The 20,915-nt window shown below is 43.4% G+C and overlaps 1 protein-coding gene across 1 annotated transcript in view; it reads right to left on the bottom strand.

Moving 5' to 3' along the window:
- PRKDC (protein kinase, DNA-activated, catalytic subunit) overlaps positions 1-20,915 on the bottom strand; it is a 2,064,551-nt gene that overhangs the window by 671,184 nt on the left and 1,372,452 nt on the right. The window contains 1 exon segment of the mRNA XM_053715028.1: positions 5,942-6,082. Coding sequence (XP_053571003.1) covers positions 5,942-6,082 — 141 coding nt within the window.

Consider the following 20,915-nt stretch of genomic DNA (forward strand, 5'->3'; position numbering starts at 1 on the left):
TCCTAGGAGCAGTGGCTAATCCGAAAGAAAACGCCACGAACTGGAAATGCTTGTCCAGGAATTCAAACCTTAGGAACCGATGATGTTCCTTGTGGATAGGAATATGTAGATACGCATCCTTGAAATCCACCTTGGTCATGAATTGACCTTCCTGGATGGAAGGAAGAAGTGTTCGAATGGTTTCCATCTTGAACGATGGAACCTTGAGAAACTTGTTCAAGATCTTGAGATCTAAGATTGGTCTGAACGTTCCCTCTTTTTTGGGAACTATGAACAGATTGGAGTAGAACCCCATCCCTTGTTCTCCTAATGGAACAGGATGAATCACTCCCATTTTTAGCAGGTCTTCTACCCAATGTAAGAATGCCTGTCTTCTTATGTGGTCTGAAGACAACTGAGACCTGTGGAACCTCCCCCTTGGAGGAAGCCCCTTGAACTCCAGAGAATAACCTTGGGAGACTATTTCTAGCGCCCAAGGGTCCAGAACATCTCTTGCCCCAGCCTGAGCGAAGAGAGAGAGTCTGCCCCCCACCAGATCCGGTCCCGGATCGGGGGCCCGCATTTCATGCTGTCTTGGTAGCAGTGGCAGGTTTCCTGGCCTGCTTTCCTTTGTTCCAGCCTTGCATAGGTCTCCAGGCTGGATTGGCTTGAGAAGTATTACCTTCCTGCTTAGAGGACGTAGCCCTTGGGGCTGATCCGTTTCTGCGAAAGGGACGAAACTTAGGTTTATTTTTGGTCTTGAAAAGACCTATCCTGAGGAAGGGCGTGGCCCTTGCCCCCAGTGATATCAGAGATAATCTCTTTCAAGTCAGGGCCAAAGAGTGTTTTCCCCTTGAAAGGAATGTCAAGCAATTTGTTCTTGGAAGACGCATCCGCTGCCCAAGATTTTAACCAAAGCGCTCTGCGCCACAATAGCAAACCCAGAATTTTTTCGCCGCTAACCTAGCCAATTGCAAGGTGGCGTCTAGGGTGAAAGAATTAGCCAATTTAAGAGCACGAATTCTGTCCATAATCTCCTCATAAGAAGAAGAATTACTAATAATCGCCTTTCCTAGCTCATCAAACTAGAAACACGCGGCTGCAGTGACAGGGACAATGCATGCAATTGGTTGTAGAAGGGAACCTTGCTGAACAAACATCTTTAGCAGACCTTCTAATTTTTTATCCATAGGATCTTGGAAAGCACAACTATCTTCTATGGGTATAGTGGCGCGCTTGTGTAGAGTAGAAACCGCCCCCTCGACCTTGGGGACTGTCTGCCATCAGTCCTTTCTGGTGTCGACTATAGGAAAACAATTTTATAAATATGGGGGGAGGTACTAAAGGTATACCGGGCCTGTCCCATTCTGTACTAACAATGTACGCCACCCGCTTGGATATAGGAAAAGCTTCGGGGGGCCCCGGGGCCTCTAAGAACTTTTCCATTTTACATAGTGGTTCTGGAATGACCAGATAATCACAATCATCCAAATTGGATAACACCTCCTTAAGCAGAGCGCGGAGATGTTCCAACTTAAATTTAAAAGTAATCACATCAGGTTCAGCTTGTTGAGAAATGTTTCCTGAATCTGAAATTTCTCCCTCAGACAAAACCTCCCTGGCCCCCTCAGACTGGTGTAGGGGCCCTTCAGAAACCATATCATCAGCGTTCTCATGCTCTACAGAATTTTCTAAAACAGAGCAGTCGCGCTTTCACTGATAAGTGGGCATATTGGCTAAAATGTTTTTGATAGAATTATCCATTACAGCCGTTAAATGTTGCATAGTAAGGAGTATTGGCGCACTAGATGTACTAGGGGCCTCCTGTATGGGCAAGACTGGTGTAGACGAAGGAGGGGATGATGCAGTACCATGCTTACTCCCCTCACTTGAGGAATCATCTTGGGCATCATTTTTCCTTTTTATGACATAAAATACATATAGTTAAATGAGAAGGAACCTTGGTTTCCCCACAGTCAGAACACAATCTATCTGGTAGTTCAGACATGTTAAACAGGCATAAACTTGATAACAAAGCACAAAAAACGTTTTAAAATAAAACCGTTACTGTCACTTTAAATTTTAAACTAAACACACTTTATTACTGCAATTGCGAAAAAGTATGAAGGAATTGTTCAAAATTCACCAAAATTTCACCACAGTGTCTTAAAGCCTTAAAAGTATTGCACACCAAATTTGGAAGCTTTAACCCTTAAAATAACGGAACCGGAGCCGTTTTTATATTTAACCCCTTTACAGTCCCTGGAATCTGCTTTGCTGAGACCCAACCAAGCCCAAAGGGGAATACGATACCAAATGATGCCTTCAGAAAGACCTTTCTATGTATCAGAGCTCCACACACATGCAGCTGCATGCCATGCTGTCCTCAAAAACAAGTGCGCCATACCGGCGCGAAAATGAGGCTCTGACTATGATTAGGGAAAGCCCCTAAAGAATAAGGTGTCAAAAACAGTGCCTGCCGATATAATCATATCAAAATACCCAGAATAAATGATTCCTCAAGGCTAAATATGTGTTAATAATGAATCGATTTAGCCCAGAAAAAGTCTACAGTCTTAATAAGCCCTTGTGAAGCCCTTATTTACTATCTTAATAAACATGGCTTACCGGATCCCATAGGGAAAATGACAGCTTCCAGCATTACATCGTCTTGTTAGAATGTGTCATACCTCAAGCAGTAAGAGACTGCACACTGTTCCCCCAACTGAAGTTAATTGCTCTCAACAGTCCTGTGTGGAACAGCCATGGATTTTAGTTACGGTGCTAAAATCATTTTCCTCATACAAACAGAAATCTTCATCTCTTTTCTGTTTCTGAGTAAATAGTACATACCAGCACTATTTTAAAATAACAAACTCTTGATTGAATAATAAAAACTACAGTTAAACACTAAAAAACTCTAAGCCATCTCCGTGGAGATGTTGCCTGTACAACGGCAAAGAGAATGACTGGGGTAGGCGGAGCCTAGGAGGGATCATGTGACCAGCTTTGCTGGGCTCTTTGCCATTTCCTGTTGGGGAAGAGAATATCCCACAAGTAAGGATGACGCCGTGGACCGGACACACCTATGTTGGAGAAATCAAGCATATAGATAATCCCATACGAACCCTAATGATACTGCAAATAGGCAACAAGACAAAACTTTTTACTCAGGGGGAATTGGTGGAAGGGGGCCTGACCTTTTTCAACAATTTTTTTTTTCTCTGTCAATGTCACTCCTACATATTTAAGCACCCTGATAAACGTAACTTGCTCCGGCCCCTTACTCCCTTCGAAAACTTGTGTCAGTCCGACTCCATCACGAGAAAGACCTTATCCTTAATATACGCGCTGCTACAAAGACCCCCTATGGGCTACACTCCTTATTACATAGATAGATGGAATGAAGACTTAGATGACGATCTATCAGCAATTGACATATCTAAAATGTTTACTAATGTGACCAAGGTCTCCATCTCTAGTAACCTCACTGAGCTAAAGTTTAAGATAATAGAAAGATGGTACCTTACTCCTGTTAGGATTAATAAATTGTTCCCCTCGGCCTCTCATAAGTGTTGGAGGTGCGGAGGTGAGATAGGGTCCGTGATGCACATATGGTGGACCTGTTCGCTGATATCCCGGGCCTGGTCTTTCATAGTTAAAGCAACAAACTTAATGACAGAACTTGACTTACGTTTAGAATCTCGCATCTGGTTACTGAACATTTTACCTAACAAACTCCCATCACACAAGAAAAAACTGATCTTTATAGCTAGCAATAGTTTGAAAAAGCTGATTGCAAAAAATTGGAAATCCCAATATGTTCCGATTATGGCAACTTGGTACTCTCAATTTCACTTTACATTGTCCCTTGAGGAATATGCATATATGAAAAACGGTAGGGGTGACATTTTCTTGCAGATGAAGTTTATGTGGGACACATTTATTGCTAACATTTAGTCATTGTGGTGGGGGGGGACTGACAGGGGGCAGGACTTGGATGTCAAAATCCTGGGGCTACTCGTGACGTAGGTCCTGTTGTGTTGGGAGGGAGCTAAACTTTACAAATACAATTTTGAGGCATTGCGGGAATGATTGGCAGAAAATTGTTATTTCATGTTGTTTTATGTTGTTTAGTTCATGGTTTACCCAAATTCATAAAAATGTATAAGTTTCTGTATTTTCAAAATGTTTACATCTTGTCAAATTGTCATGCGATATGGAAACTTTAATAAAAATTATTTAAAAAAAAAAAAAAGCTGACACTTAGAGACATCCAATATGTATGCTCGAGCAATATATAACTTTAGAGACCCACATGCTTATAACAAACTTTAGAGTCGTCATTAAGATATGCCTAATAGGTATGCTAAGGATATATAGACCTTTCAGGTAAATCCATGTGAGTCCATTCATATGATCGATCATCTATCATACCCAGGGAGTGGAGAAGAATGTAGGCTCTCTAGTTTACGTCTGGTCCTGCCTCTGAGCAAACCAGAGAGCGTTGTGTAGTAAAGAACTGCTCCAGATCATAGTATCGTGCTCTCTCACGTCTTGGGCGGTTGGCCGCATCCACCAGGACTAGAAGCGATCTTCCCTTAAGTGCACCCTCGTGCCCGGATAGAGAAAATGCTGCTGTAATACTGAGGGGCTGTAGTATCCAGTAGATCTGATCTTCTCCTTTTGATTCCGCGTGTGGGACTCCTGTTTAAGTCATGTCGTTTTAAGTGGGCTCTGGCATGAAGGGGATAGGCTTTAGGATACATCTAAGCGCATCTTGAACTACCCAGACCTCCATATTGGGCTCCATGCTCTCTCATCAGTCCACCCGCTGTAAGGATATCAGTTGGCTGAAGTTACTGTCCATTTTTTGGGCTAAAGATTCTAGGAGGTCTAGTATGGTGTTATAAAGTGTCCGATCCATATTCGGAAATAATCTACCAGCCAAAATCAGCAGTTTAAAAGACCTGCTTTACCCGGCGTAAAAGGTCCAGGTTAGAGCTTCCTGGGATGTGATCACCTCATGGATATCTGATGATACAGTAGCGTTTCATGTAGTGGCTTCTATTAGGTAAAACTTTAAGTTCATAGTAGATTGTGAGATAATTAGTAGATTGTCTTCAAAATATCAAGAGCCTCTAACTTAGCGACCTGTTATGGCCGCCGCCCGGACACGCCCCAGGGCATGTAATTTTAAACAACTTTCCAATTTACTTTTATCACTAATTTTGCTTTGTTCTCTTGGTATTCTTAGCTGAAAGCTAAACCGTGGTAGGCTCATATGCAAATTTCTTTTACCTTGAAGGCCACCTCTAATCTGAATGCATTTTGACAGTTTTTCACCACTAGAGGGTGTTAGTTCATGTGTGTCATATAGATAACATTGAGCTCACGTATGTGATCTAGGAGTCAGCACTGATTGGCTAAAATACAAGTCTGTCAAAATAACTGAAATAAGTGGGCAGTTTGCAGAATCTTAAATACAAGGTAATTACAGAGGTAAAACTTGTATTATTATAACTGTGTTGGATATGCAAAAAGTGGGGAATGGGTAAAAAAGGGATTATCTATCTTTTTAAATAACAAAAATTCTGGTGTAGACTGTCCATTTAAGGACTTAGAAATTAGCATATGAGCCTACCTAGGTTTAGCTTTAGCAAATTTGATGCTAAAAGTAAATTGGAAAGTTGTTTAAAATTGCATGCCCTACCTAAATCGTGAAATTTTAATTTTGACAAGACTGTCTCTTTAATAAAATAAATAAAAGAATACAAAATTCATTCATTTCAATGTCCCTATCTATTAGAATGAATAGATAAATAAAGGGAGATATTTGTTCAAATGTATTAAACAAATAAAGAAAAATGCATGTCTAGTAGAAACTTAGTTGCTGCACTGTTAAACATTTTTTCCTGTCAGAAAGCCATGTAATATCTTCATAGCATTAAATTACACATACCTCTTCTACTTTGGGGGTAATTTCATTCCTCTGCATGTGTTTTATTAGGCCAGTCATTGCGGTCATGCATTCGTGTTGATTAAGCTCATCCATTTCAAACTCTATCATTTCATCTAGTAGTTGAGCTTCAGGCATATGCTCCTAAGAGAATAGAAGGAAGAAGAAAAAAATCAGGAGTTAAAGAACATTAAATAATGTAAGTCCAAAATAAATGCAAGTTCACAATCCTGTTATTACAACAAGTCATTCTAAAGAAAACTCCTTTTAAGACAGAATTTTCAAAATATAACAGTCAAGTTAGTGCATTTTAACGTTGGTTTGGTAAGTATGCTACTATTAAAAAAATACTATCCCTGCCCAGGTGCTTGTAAGAAGGACCTGGGGTATATGATAAAATGAACACCAGCCGCTTAACTTAAGATTTGGACCCCAATGATCACGCTAAGAGGCATAATCTACATTTCTGTACGAATGGCAAGATAGATACGTACAGGATGTTGTTCAATAAAAACAAAATTTATGCTTACCTGATAAATTTATTTCTCTTGTGGTGTATCCAGTCCACGGATTCATCCATTACTTGTGGGATATTCTCCTTCCCAACAGGAAGCTGCAAGAGGATCACCCACAGCAGAGCTGTCTATATAGCTCCTCCCCTAACTGCCACCTCCAGTCATTCGACCGAAGACAAGCAAGAGAAAGGAGAAACTATAGGGTGCAGTGGTGACTGTAGTTTAAAAATAAAAAACACCTGCCTTAAAATGACAGGGCGGGCCGTGGACTGGATACACCACAAGAGAAATAAATTTATCAGGTAGGCATAAAATGTTTTTTCTCTTGTAAGGTGTATCCAGTCCACGGATTCATCCATTACTTGTGGGATACCAATACCAAAGCTATAGGACACGGATGAAGGGAGGGACAAGGCAGGCGCTTAAACGGAAGGCACCACTGCCTGTAAGACCTTTCTCCCAAAAATAGCCTCTGAAGAAGCAAAAGTATCAAATTTGTAGAATTTAGAAGAAGTATGAAGCGAAGACCAAGTCGCCGCCTTACAAATCTGTTCAACAGAAGCCTCATTTTTAAAAGCCCATGTGGAAGCCACCACTCTAGTGGAATGAGCTGTAATTCTTTCAGGAGGCTGCTGGCCAGCAGTCTCATAAGCTAAGCGGATTATACTTCTTAACCAAAAAGAAAGAGAAGTTGCTGAAGCCTTTTGGCCTCTCCTCTGTCCAGAGTAGACAACAAACAATGCAGATGTTTGACGAAAATCCTTAGTAGCTTGTAAATAAAATTTTAAAGCACGAACCACGTCAAGATTGTGTAATAGACGTTCCTTCTTTGAAGAAGGATTAGGACACAGTGATGGAACAACAATCTCCTGATTGATATTCTTATTAGATACCACCTTAGGAAGAAAACACAGGTTTGGTACGCAAAACTACCTTATCTGCATGGAAGATCAGATAAGGGGAATCACACTGTAAGGCAGATAACTCTGAAACTCTTCGAGCCGAAGAGATAGCTACCAAAAACAGAACTTTCCAAGATAAAAGCTTGATATCTATGGAATGCAGAGGTTCAAACGGAACCCCTTGAAGAACTTTAAGAACTAAATTTAAACTCCATGGCGGAGCAACAGGTTTAAACACAGGCTTGATTTTAACTAAAGCCTGACAAAACGCCTGAACGTATGGAACATCCGCCAGATGCTTGTGCAAAAGAATAGACAGAGCAGAAATTTGTCCCTTTAAGGAACTAGCTGACAATCCCTTCTCCAATCCTTCTTGGAGAAAAGATAATATCCTAGGAATCCTGACTTTACTCCATGAGTAACCCTTGGATTCACACCAATGAAGATATTTACACCATATCTTATGATAGATTTTCCTGGTGACAGGCTTTCGAGCCTGAATTAAGGTATCAATGACCGACTCGGAGAAACCACGTTTTGATAAAATCAAGCGTTCAATCTCCAAGCAGTCAGACGCAGAGAAATTAGATTTGGATGGTTGAAAGGACCCTGAAGTAGAAGGTCCTGCCTCAGCGGCAGAGTCCATGGTGGAAGGGATGACATGTCCACCAGATCTGCATACCAAGTCCTGCGTGGCCACGCAGGTGCTATCAAAATCACCGAAGCTCTCTCCTGCTTGATCTTGGCAATCAGACGAGGGAGCAGAGGAAACGGTGGAAACACATAAGCCAGGTTGAAGGACCAAGGCGCTGCTAGAGCATCTATCAGCGCTGCCTTGGGATCCCTGGACCTGGATCCGTAACAAGGAAGCTTGGCGTTCTGACGAGACGCCATGAGATCCAGTTCTGGTTTGTCCCAAAGTTGAATCAACTGTGCAAACACCTCCGGATGGAGTTCCCACTCCCCTGGATGAAAAGTCTGCCGACTTAGAAAATCCGCTTCCCAGTTCTCTACTCCTGGGATATGGATAGCTGATAGATGGCAAGAGTGAACCTCTGCCCATAGAATTATTTTTGAAACCTCCAACATTGCTAGGGAACTTGGCTAAGGTGGAAATAGCCCCTTCCACCTTAGGAACCGTCTGCCAAGTCTCCCTGACAGAGTCAGCTATAGGAAACATCTTCTTGAAAATAGGAGAGGGAGAGAAGGAAATACCTGTTCTCTCCCATTCCTTGGAAACATTCTCCGAAGCTTGCTTTGGCACTAGAAAAACGTCTGAGTAAGAGGGAACTTCAAAATATCTGTCCAATTTACTTGACTTCGCAGAAGCAACCACTACTATAGAATCACAGTTGTCTAAAGTAAACAAAACATCCATGAGTAACAGGCAGAGATGTTCTAGTTTAAACCTGAAAGATACAACCTCTGAATCTGTCAAAGGCAATGAACCTTCTGAGTCTGAAATATTGCCTTCTGATAGAACCTCAATACCCTCCATCTCAGTTCCCTGGGAGGGTACATCCAAGATTGCCACCATTGCATCAGAAACCTCACTGACAACATGGTTGTCTTTCCTCTTACGTTTGCCTTGTAGCATAGGAAAAGCAGACAACGCATCAGAAATTGTGGAAGACATAAGCCCAGCTAAGTCTTTTAAGGTAACTCCAGCAGGCACTAGAGCAGAAGTACAGGGCACTGCTTGCGCGGGCGTTAAAGTTTGGGACGCTTGGGGAGAAAGCTGTGGCATACTCTGAATCTCATCATTAGACTCCTGAGAAGCATCCGCTTTTGAAAAATTTTGCTCATGAAATATCTTTTCCCTATAACTTAAAGCCCTCTCATTTGCATCCAAACACATGGAGCAAGTAACATCTTGCACGGCGCCTATGTCCATACTGAAGCACAATAAGAAGACTTACTACATGAGAAATATGTGCTCAAAAAAAGGTCATAAAATAATCAAATTACACCAACAAGGCCCTTGCTAGACTGCCCAGAATCACTAGACTCAACAGAGCACAAAGGCCTCCAAAGAGACAAAGTTCCGCAGGCTCCGAGCCCTAACCGAAACGCACTCCCGACCTGAGGGAAGGGGGGACCTCCCTATTCTCCCAGAGGGGAAGAATAAGAAGAACTCAGATACGAGAGTCCAAAAGGACCACTGAACAAACAACTAGGGCCATAAAGAACCCCAAGCATAACCCTAAGCGTGCAACAGGACAAAGACCACATAGAGAATTAACCCTAGCGACCAAGCAGAGAGAACAAAAATCCCAAACCCCTATCCTGCATGGAAGTCCAAGGGGCCAAGTAACACCCCAAATCCTGGAAATCTAGAGGGACAAGATAGACCCCCTCCCATACACAGGGTGCAAACCCGCGACCGAGGACTAAAACCACCCCCCGGGAACCGCTAAAAACAGCACCATAATATCTAAGTATGCTCCAGATGAAGTCACAGGCTTTCCTCTGCAAAAGAGGTCTCAGCGGACGCAAAACTTCAACACTAGCTAAACAAAGCTAGGAAGCTGCACCAGGTCTCTCCCAGAGGAAAAACTCAGAAGAAAAAGTGCAGAGCAAATCCCTCCCAAGAAGACAGGGAGGAAAGGATAGCACCCAAAACCCAGCAGAGCAAGAGCTACCTACTGAGGGAAGAAAACACAGCAAAACCTCCCACCTAAGGAAGGCCCAAACGATCAATCGAAGATACGCGGTCAATGCTCAACAGGGCCATCAGACCCCTGACCCCCACTCCAAGGTAACAGACCCAGCACCAAAGCAGTTGGCAATGTCCAAAAGGACAAGGGAATTAAAAGTTCCCAGAACCATTAAGACCCTAAGGAATGAGGAGGGGATCCAGAACCCCCAAGGACGAGCTTGGGTTCGAGAACCCAGGCACAGCTTCCTTCCCAATAGAAGGGACACCCCCAAAAAGGGAGACCCCATACAGAGACTACAGAAACGGCATGACACCAGATCCAACCCGTCACATGACATCCTACACAAAAGGCAGGTAGGAACCTAATGAAGAGAAGGAAGAGAAGAACATCCGGGCCACCAGGGGGATACTGTAGTATGCCTAGTCCACCCCCAAAAGGAGGGTAAATGCAAACATAAGCACTCACCCGCCCACAGGCATGGAGCGTACAGCTGTAGACGGGCGTTAAAAGGACAATACTGATTGACAAGAACCATCCGGCCACTACAGCCGGACAGATGAATTCCAATTTTCCGTTAAAAGAAAGAAAAACCCGCTGAAGAGACAAAAAAACGTTCCAGAACCGGAAAACTGGGCCGTCCACATCCATCTAAGAGATCAGGACACAGAAAAACCCAAAAAGGTCAAAACAAGGATCAGGACCATAAAACCGGACAACCGGAACCCGGCTTCAAATAAATAACCCCTGAGGAACCCACAGGCTACCCCATCCAGAGAAGACCTTGCACCATAGGTGATGCAATCACAGCCGCATCCATGGGACCTTGGACACTGAATGATCACGTAAGTAACCCAGAGACAGGGAGCTTAACCCCTAAAGGCTTGAGGAACAATAAGTCTAAAGACTAAGGAAAACTTACAAGAGAACAGCGCTCAAAACCTAGAGATCTAGATCGAGAAGATTAATAGTCTCCAAAAATTACTCTCAGGATCAATCTCCTGGAAACCCCTACAGCTCAAGGAGTTTACGAATGACCGAGCATTTCAAGTACTAACCAAGCACAACCCTGCTTATCTCCTGAGACCAGACGAGATGGCGTGGCCGTAGGCAACCTATACGCCTAGCAGGGGCAACCACAGGAAAAAGACGACACAATCTTCAGAGCTCCAAAAATATGTAAGCAGCCAAGATACCATAAAGGGAAACAAAGGACCAAAAACTTGAGCTTCCAGAAAACAGATGACCAGAAAACCAGCCCCAATGAAGGGGAAAAAGTGGCACAACAACCTCGACCCCATAAGGAAGAGGTATAGTCGCCAAGGATTCACAAAGGACAATACAAGAAAAAAAATTAACAATAAAGGAGACGAAAATCGCCACCCAACCTGGTACCATGGATATCCAAAGAGTCATCTGAACTTCCAACCCCATCGGGAAGAGAACTCTAGCTCCGAGGCCAAAGGACCTCAGAAACCACCAGAGAAGCCTTAGCAGGATCTGACCACGGTAACCCCGCCAACAATCAGGCCCAATCCCCTCTGATGCCCCCCCCTCACCGGAGTGAGCAGACTTGGCACCCCAACCGGACTAACCGGACAAAAAAAGTGTCACAAAACACATCTATGTGAAGAATATTGGAATGTGAAATATTCAGATTTTCATTTAGGGATAATGCACTTGAGAATATGTGATCGTGTTTGCTCCATTGACTTCTATGGGGGAATACGTTATAGCGCGCGCAATATTCTAAGTTTAGCATTTTACATTAGTCTGGTTAGCGTGCAAGTGAAAACTGTTTACTTTCAACTTGTAATACAAGTGCTGTACGACGCATGCAAAAAGCTTACTTCTAGCGAAGCTAACGCTTAGGCGGGAGCGTTAAATAATGCTCCACTTGTAATCTGGCTCAAAATGTGCTGAACATCATGGGCTAGATTACGAGTGGCGTGCTGTTACGTGTGAGCGATAAGGAGTATTTTGTGGCTCTTTGCACACATCGGGTTTACTGCGACTTCAAAGCTCTGGTTAACTGTTATGTGAGACAAACAAATTGCACATAAAACATAAATTATGTTTACCTGATCATTTTCTTTTCTTCTGACGGTAGAGTCCACAGCTGCATTCATTACTTTTGTGAATTCAGAACCTGGCCACCAGGAGGAGGCAAAGACACCCCAGCCAAAGGCTTAAATACCTCCCTCACTTCCCTCTTCTCCCAGTCATTATGCCAAGGGAACAAGGAACAGTAGGAGAAATATCAGTGTGAAAAAGGTGCCAGAAGAATAAATTAAAACATGGCCACCCCCCATAAAAACCGTGAGCGGGAAGCTGTGAACTCTCCCCGTCAGAAGAAAAGAAAATGATCATGTAAGCATAATTTATGTTTTTCTTCTTAAACGGGAAGAGTCCACAGCTGCATTCATTACTTTTGGGAAAACAATACCCAAGCTATAGAGGACACTGAATAAAAAAAAAGGGCGGGTAGACAAGGCGGCCCATTCGAAGAACCCCACAGCCTGAAATTACCCAAACCAAACAACAACTGCTGTACCGAGTAGAACAAAAAGGATTGAAAGGACTAAGTAACTGCCCAACAGTTAAATCCCCAAGGACCAGATAGAAACCAATCAAAGGTACAGGTATACCCCGCTCATACAGCGGGTTAAGGACCAGAGCCCCGCTGTAAAGTGAAAACCGCCTTAAAGTGAAACAAGGCAGTTTTAGCTTTCTTTTCAGTGTTTAAAATCCTGAAAACATGTTTGAACTAACTTATATTATGGGTGCAATAGTGCTACGTTTAGTTTAACACTAGCACAGCATGTATTCAATTAATATTCAATAAATACTGTACCAAGGCGGCCCATTCGAAGAACCCCACAGCCTGAAATTACCCAAACCAAACAACAACTGCTGTACCGAGCAGAACAAAAAGGATTGAAAGGACTAAGTAACTGCCCAACAGTTAAATCCCCAAGGACCAGATAGAAACCAATCAAAGGTACTAGATTCCAACTAGCACAAAGCCCCCAAAGAGACAAGTCCTGCCGGCTCCAAGTCCATACTGAATCCACCTTTTCCCAGAAGGGAAAAGGAAAAAACAGAATTTATGCTTACCTGATAAATTACTTTCTCCAACGGTGTGTCCGGTCCACGGCGTCATCCTTACTTGTGGGATATTCTCTTCCCCAACAGGAAATGGCAAAGAGTCCCAGCAAAGCTGGTCACATGATCCCTCCTAGGCTCCGCCCACCCCAGTCATTCGACCGACGGACAGGAGGAAATATATATAGGAGAAACCATATGATACCGTGGTGACTGTAGTTAGAGAAAATAATTCATCAGACCTGATTAAAAATCCAGGGCGGGCACACCGTTGGAGAAAGTAATTTATCAGGTAAGCATAAATTCTGTTTTCTCCAACATTGGTGTGTCCGGTCCACGGCGTCATCCTTACTTGTGGGAACCAATACCAAAGCTTTAGGACACGGATGAAGGGAGGGAGCAAATCAGGTCACCTAAATGGAAGGCACCACGGCTTGCAAAACCTTTCTCCCAAAAATAGCCTCCGAAGAAGCAAAAGTATCAAATTTGTAAAATTTGGCAAAAGTGTGCAGTGAAGACCAAGTCGCTGCCTTACATATCTGGTCAACAGAAGCCTCGTTCTTGAAGGCCCATGTGGAAGCCACAGCCCTAGTGGAGTGAGCTGTGATTCTTTCAGGAGGCTGCCGTCCGGCAGTCTCATAAGCCAATTGGATAATGCTTTTAAGCCAAAAGGAAAGAGAGGTAGAAGTCGCTTTTTGACCTCTCCTTTTACCAGAATAAACAACAAACAAGGAAGATGTTTGTCTGAAATCTTTAGTAGCCTCTAAATAGAATTTTAGAGCACGGACTACGTCCAAATTGTGTAACAAACGTTCCTTCTTTGAAACTGGATTCGGACACAAAGAAGGTACAACTATCTCCTGGTTAATATTTTTGTTGGAAACAACTTTCGGAAGAAAACCAGGCTTAGTACGCAAAACCACCTTATCTGCATGGAACACCAGATAGGGCGGAGAACACTGCAGAGCAGATAACTCTGAAACTCTTCTAGCAGAAGAAATTGCAACCAAAAACAAAACTTTCCAAGATAATAACTTAATATCTACGGAATGTAAGGGTTCAAACGGAACCCCATGAAGAACTGAAATAACTAGATTTAGACTCCAGGGAGGAGTCAAAGGTCTGTAAACAGGCTTGATCCTAACCAGAGCCTGAACAAATGCTTGAACATCTGGCACAGCTGCCAGTCTTTTGTGAAGTAAAACAGATAAAGCAGAGATCTGTCCCTTCAGAGAACTTGCAGATAATCCTTTCTCCAAACCTTCTTGTAGAAAGGATAGAATCTTAGGAATTTTTATCTTGTTCCATGGGAATCCTTTAGATTCACACCAACAGATATATTTTTTCCATATTTTATGGTAAATTTTTCTAGTTACAGGCTTTCTAGCCTGAATCAGAGTATCTATTACAGAATCTGAAAACCCACGCTTTGATAAAATCAAGCGTTCAATCTCCAAGCCGTCAGTTGGAGGGAAACCAGATTCGGATGTTCGAATGGACCCTGAACAAGAAGGTCCTGTTTCAAAGGTAGCTTCCATGGTGGAGCCGATGACATATTCACCAGGTCTGCATACCAAGTCCTGCGTGGCCACGCAGGAGCTATCAAGATCACCGAGGCCCTCTCCTGATTGATCCTGGCTACCAGCCTGGGGATGAGAGGAAACGGTGGGAATACATAAGCTAGGTTGAAGGTCCAAGGTGCTACTAGTGCATCTACTAGGGTCGCCTTGGGATCCCTGGATCTGGACCCGTAGCAAGGAACCTTGAAGTTCTGACGAGACGCCATCAGATCCATGTCTGGAATGCCCCATAATTGAGTTATTTGGGCAAAGATTTCCGGATGGAGTTCCCACTCCCCCGGATGGAATGTCTGACGACTCAGAAAATCCGCTTCCCAATTTTCCACTCCTGGGATGTGGATCGCAGACAAGTGGCAGGAGTGATCCTCCGCTCATTGAATTATCTTGGTCACTTCTTTCATCGCCAGGGAAGTCCTTGTTCCCCCCTGATGATTGATATATGCAACGGTAGTCATGTTGTCTGACTGAAACCTTATGAATTTGGCCTTTGCTAGTTGAGGCCAAGCTCTGAGAGCATTGAATATCGCTCTCAGTTCCAGAATGTTTATCGGGAGAAGAGACTCTTCCCGAGACCATAGACCCTGAGCTTTCAGGGATTCCCAGACCGCGCACCAGCCCACTAGGCTGGCGTCGGTCGTGACAATGACCCACTCTGGTCTGCGGAAGCTCATTCCCTGTGACAGATTGTCCAGGGTCAGCCACCAACGGAGTGAATCTCTGGTCTTTTGATCTACTTGAATCGTCGGAGACAAGTCTGTATAATCCCCATTCCACTGTCTGAGCATGCACAGTTGTAATGGTCTTAGATGAATTCGTGCAAAAGGAACTATGTCCATTGTTGCAACCATCAATCCTATTACTTCCATGCACTGCGCTATGGAAGGACGAGGAACAGAATGAAGTACTTGACAAGAGCTTAGAAGTTTTGATTTTCTGACCTCTGTCAGAAAAATCCTCATTTCTAAGGAATCTATTATTGTTCCCAAGAAGGGAACTCTTGTTGACGGGGACAGAGAACTTTTTTCTTTGTTCACCTTCCATCCGTGAGATCTGAGAAAGGCTAGGACGATGTCCGTATGAGCCTTTGCTTTTGACAGGGACGACGCTTGAATCAGGATGTCGTCCAAGTAAGGTACTACTGCAATGCCCCTTGGTCTTAGAACCGCTAGAAGGGACCCTAGTACCTTTGTGAAAATCCTTGGAGCAGTGGCTAATCCAAATGGAAGTGCCACAAACTGGTAATGCTTGTCCAGAAAAGCGAACCTTAGGAACTGATGATGTTCCTTGTGGATAGGAATATGTAGGTACGCATCCTTTAAATCCACGGTAGTCATAAATTGATTTTCCTGGATAGTAGGTAGGATCGTTCGAATAGTTTCCATTTTGAACGATGGTACCCTGAGAAATTTGTTTAGGATCTTTAGATCCAAAATTGGTCTGAATGTTCCCTCTTTTTTGGGAACTATGAACAGATTGGAATAAAATCCCATTCCTTGTTCTCTTATTGGAACTGGATGTATCACTCCCATCTTTAACAGGTCTTCTACACAATGTTAGAATGCCTGTCTCTTTATTTGGTTTGAAGATAATTGAGACCTGTGGAACCTTCCCCTTCGGGGTAGTTCCTTGAATTCCAGGAGATAACCTTGAGAAACTATTTCTAGCGCCCAAGGATCCTGAACATCTCTTGCCCAAGCCTGAGCAAAGAGAGAAAGTCTGCCCCCCACTAGATCCGGTCCCGGATCGGGGGCTATCCCTTCATGCTGTTTTGGTAGCAGTGGTAGGCTTCTTGGCCTGCTTACCCTTGTTCCAGCCTTGCATTGGTTTCCAGGCTGGTTTGGGTTGTGAAGTATTACCCTCTTGCTTAGAGGATACAGAATTAGAGACTGGTCCGTTTCTGCGAAAGGGACGAAAATTAGGCTTATTATTAGCCTTAAAAGACCTATCCTGTGGGAGGGCGTGGCCCTTTCCCCCAGTGATGTCTGAAATAATCTCTTTCAAATCAGGTCCAAATAATGTTTTACCTTTGAAAGGAATGTTAAGCAATTTTGTCTTGGAAGACACATCCGCTGACCAAGACTTTAGCCAAAGCACTCTGCGCGCCACGACAGCAAACCCTGAATTTTTCGCAGCTAATCTAGCTAATTGCAAAGCGGCATCTAAAACAAAAGAGTTAGCCAATTTAAGTGCTTGAACTCTGTCCATAACCTCCTCATACGAAGATTCTTTACTGAGCGATTTTTCTAGTTCCTCGAACCAGAAACACGCTGCCGTAGTGACAGGAACAATGCATGAAATTGGTTGTAGAAGGTAACCTTGCTGTACAAAAATCTTTTTAAGCAAACCCTCTAATTTCTTATCCATAGGATCTTTGAAAGCACAACTATCTTCGATAGGAATAGTAGTGCGTTTGTTTAGAGTAGAAACCGCCCCCTCGACCTTGGGGACTGTCTGCCATAAGTCCTTTCTGGGGTCGACTATAGGAAATAATTTCTTAAATATAGGGGGGGGAACAAAAGGTATGCCGGGCCTTTCCCACTCTTTATTTACTATGTCCGCCACCCGCTTGGGTATAGGAAAAGCGTCGGGGGGCACCGGAACCTCTAGGAACTTGTCCATCTTACATAATTTCTCTGGAATGACCAAATTGTCACAATCATCCAGAGTAGATAACACCTCCTTAAGCAGTGCGCGGAGATGTTCTAATTTAAATTTAAATGTCACAACATCAGGTTCAGCTTGATGAGAAATTTTTCCTGAATCTGAAATTTCTCCATCAGACAAAACCTCCCTCATGGCCCCTTGAGATTGGTGTGAGGGTATGTCAGAACAGTTATCATCAGCGTCCTCTTGCTCTTCAGTGTTTAAAACAGAGCAATCGCGCTTTCTCTGATAAGTAGGCATTTTGGATAAAAGATTTGCTATGGAGTTATCCATTACAGCCGTTAATTGTTGCATGGTAATAAGTATTGGCACACTAGATGTACTAGGGGCCTCCTGTGTGGGCATAACTGGTGTAGACACAGTAGGGGATGATGTAGTATCATGTTTACTCCCCTCATTTGAGGAATCATCTTGGGCAATATCATTATCTGTTGCATTACTGTCCTTACTTTGTTTGGACACTATGGCACAATTATCACATAAATTTAAATGGGGAGACACATTGGCTTTCATACATATAGAACATAGCTTATCTGATGGTACAGACATGTTAAACAGGCTTAAACATGTCAACAAAGCACAAAAAACGTTTTAAAATAAAACCGTTACTGTCACTTTAAATTTCAAACTGAAAACACTTTATTACTGAATATGTGAAAAAGTATGAAGGAATTGTTCAAAATTCACCAAAATTTCACCACAGTGTCTTAAAGCATTAAAAGTATTGCACACCAAATTTCAGAGCTTTAACCCTTAAATTAACGGAACCAGAGCCGTTTTTACATTTAACCCCTATACAGTCCCAGAATGAGGCTCTGTCTATAACTAGAAAGGCCCCCATCTGAAAAAGGTGTCCAACACAGTGCCTGCCGTTTTTCTAAACATTCCCCAAGATTATAATACCAATAATTAGTTAGAATCTGCATAATATGCCTAGTAAAGCAATTGTTTTAGCCCAGAAAAATGTCTACCAGTTTTTAAGCCCTTTTTGAAGCCCTTTATTCTTTTATGTTTAACTAAGAAAATGGCTTACCGGTCCCCATGAGGGGAAATGACAGCCTTCCAGCATTACATGGTCTTGTTAGAAATATGGCCAGTCATACCTTAAGCAGAAAAGACTGCTAACTGTTTCCCCCAACTGAAGTTACTTCATCTCAACAGTCCTGTGTGGAAACAGCAATCGATTTTAGTTACTGTGCTAAAATCATCTTCCTCTTACAAACAGAAATCTTCATCCTTTTCTGTTTCAGAGTAAATAGTACATACCAGCACTATTTTAAAATAACAAACACTTGATAGAAGAATAAAACTACATTTAAACACCAAAAAACTCTTAACCATCTCCGTGGAGATGTTGCCTGTGCAACGGCAAAGAGAATGACTGGGGTGGGCGGAGCCTAGGAGGGATCATGTGACCAGCTTTGCTGGGACTCTTTGCCATTTCCTGTTGGGGAAGAGAATATCCCACAAGTAAGGATGACGCCGTGGACCGGACACACCAATGTTGGAGAAAGACATATTAAACAAGAGATCTAAATTCTCAGCAACTAGGGTAAAAAAGGAACCCCTGCAAAATCAAGCGCAACAGCAAGTTGCAGCAAGACAAAGGAAAATGAATAGAGATAAACTCCACCAACCTACCAGAATTAAAATTGGGAAAATACTCTCTACCCTAATCTGGAGAAAGTCTAAAGGACCAAGATTTGATCCAAAGACAACCACGAAGACGGAGCAGAACCCATAACTCACACAGAGTGCAGTGTGCACTCCTCAGAGAGCTATTGCGGAATAAGCAGATATTCCCCAGAACTGCCAAAAGTTAGCAGCATAAGCACTTATTGTGCTCCAGATGGAGCTCCCGGCTCCCACTCTGACACACAAGACTAGTAGACATCAGTCACGAACACTAGCCTATCAGTAAGAAAACTGCACCAGGAGACCCCCACAGAGGGAGCCCTCCAGCAGTGAAGGAAATCACTACCTTATAAAAATAGGGAGGCAGAAATAAAAACATTCTGAGGAAAAACTCCTCCAATCTCCACCTCAAGAGAGATCACAAGATCTGGAGAAGAACATGGTACAAACTCAACCGATCCATAGGCCTCAGGACTGAAAAAGGTAAAACCAGCCCACAGCTGGATTCGAACCAACAACTGAAGTTACAAAGCCCCAAAAATGCACCAGTAGGTTACATACATGGGCTACTTCCTCGAGACAAAGGTCCAGCACCAAAAGCGACTGGCATTTCCGAAGTTAAGGAAAAAAAATAAATCCCCGTATTACCAAGAACTCAAAAGAGGACTAAACGGTAACAAAGGGTAGGCAAACCCTGACCATATGTAACAAGCTTGGCAAGCTAAACCACCAACCTGGAACAGGACATAGTACGATCTTGGGTTCCAGAACCCAGACCCAGACAAAGGGAGACCACACATTGACGCAACAGTGGGAACACAATACCAGAAGCCGCCCCAAGATGACTGTACCACAAGGATGAGGGACCCCCCTCCGAAAATTAGGTGGACACCATGGTATATCCCACCCCCCCTAAGGGGAGGGAAATGAAAAGACACCTGCTCACCCACCCACTGGTACGGAGCATATGTTATCGAACAGACGGCAAAAACAGAACCGACTGAAAAGGGCACCCTCCGGCTGTAACAGCCGGTCCAGGAGCCAAACAGACAGCCCACGAGCCCACCTATAAAGTGGAACGGCTGAATAAGAGAGCAATCTCCCGCTTGCTAGGCAGCTAACAAGCCATCAATGCCTTCTCAACTCTCCACCCGAAGGAGCAAGCGGATGACAAAAACTCAAGGGCTGGATCATTTGGGATCCAACTAGGAAGTCGGGACAGATATCTTAGCCAAGACCCAACAACTGGTTACCCGCAAACCGGAGCCAGGTCACAGACTAGGAACCCCTGAAGATCCATAGGAATATCTCTTACGGAGAACCCTAGAAGATAAAAGCACAGCCCATCCAAAGGCCCTAGGGCACTGGACGTTTAATAAGCATCCCAGAGACAGGAAAGATACTTTCCCAAAATTTGAGGGGCAATACCCTGCAGACCGACAGCTAAGAAGCTGACAATAAACGCCCACCTCTTGCAACAGAGGCTGCAAAAACAATCCATCTGGATCCACCTCCCAGTAACCCCCCAGGACCAAGGGACAACAGAATGACGAACATCGATATCCCAAAACCAACAAATCAACTGATATGATGTAAGAGAGGGAAGCTTCAGGACCCCCAAAGGGATCAACGCATACTCTATAGTCCCTTTAAAATATGGGAGCAGATGAAAAGCAGTATGAGTAAGAAAGGCGGACAAAAGTGCCTGTCAAAACTGATGACCAACCATCCCCCCACGGGAAAAAAGGGAGTGTAAGACACCACGCTCCCAATGGAAGAGGTACCGAGGTCAAGAATCTCAAAGAGAGCAATACCATAGGAGGGATAAACCACCCCAACCTGGTACTCCAAGTTAAGGAGACGTCTAAAACTCCAACCCAAATGGAAAAGGAGAAAACTAGTTCCGAGGTCAAAGACCT

The sequence above is a fragment of the Bombina bombina genome, chromosome 5 (genome assembly GCF_027579735.1).
Source record: "Bombina bombina isolate aBomBom1 chromosome 5, aBomBom1.pri, whole genome shotgun sequence".
Lineage (NCBI taxonomy): Eukaryota > Metazoa > Chordata > Amphibia > Anura > Bombinatoridae > Bombina > Bombina bombina.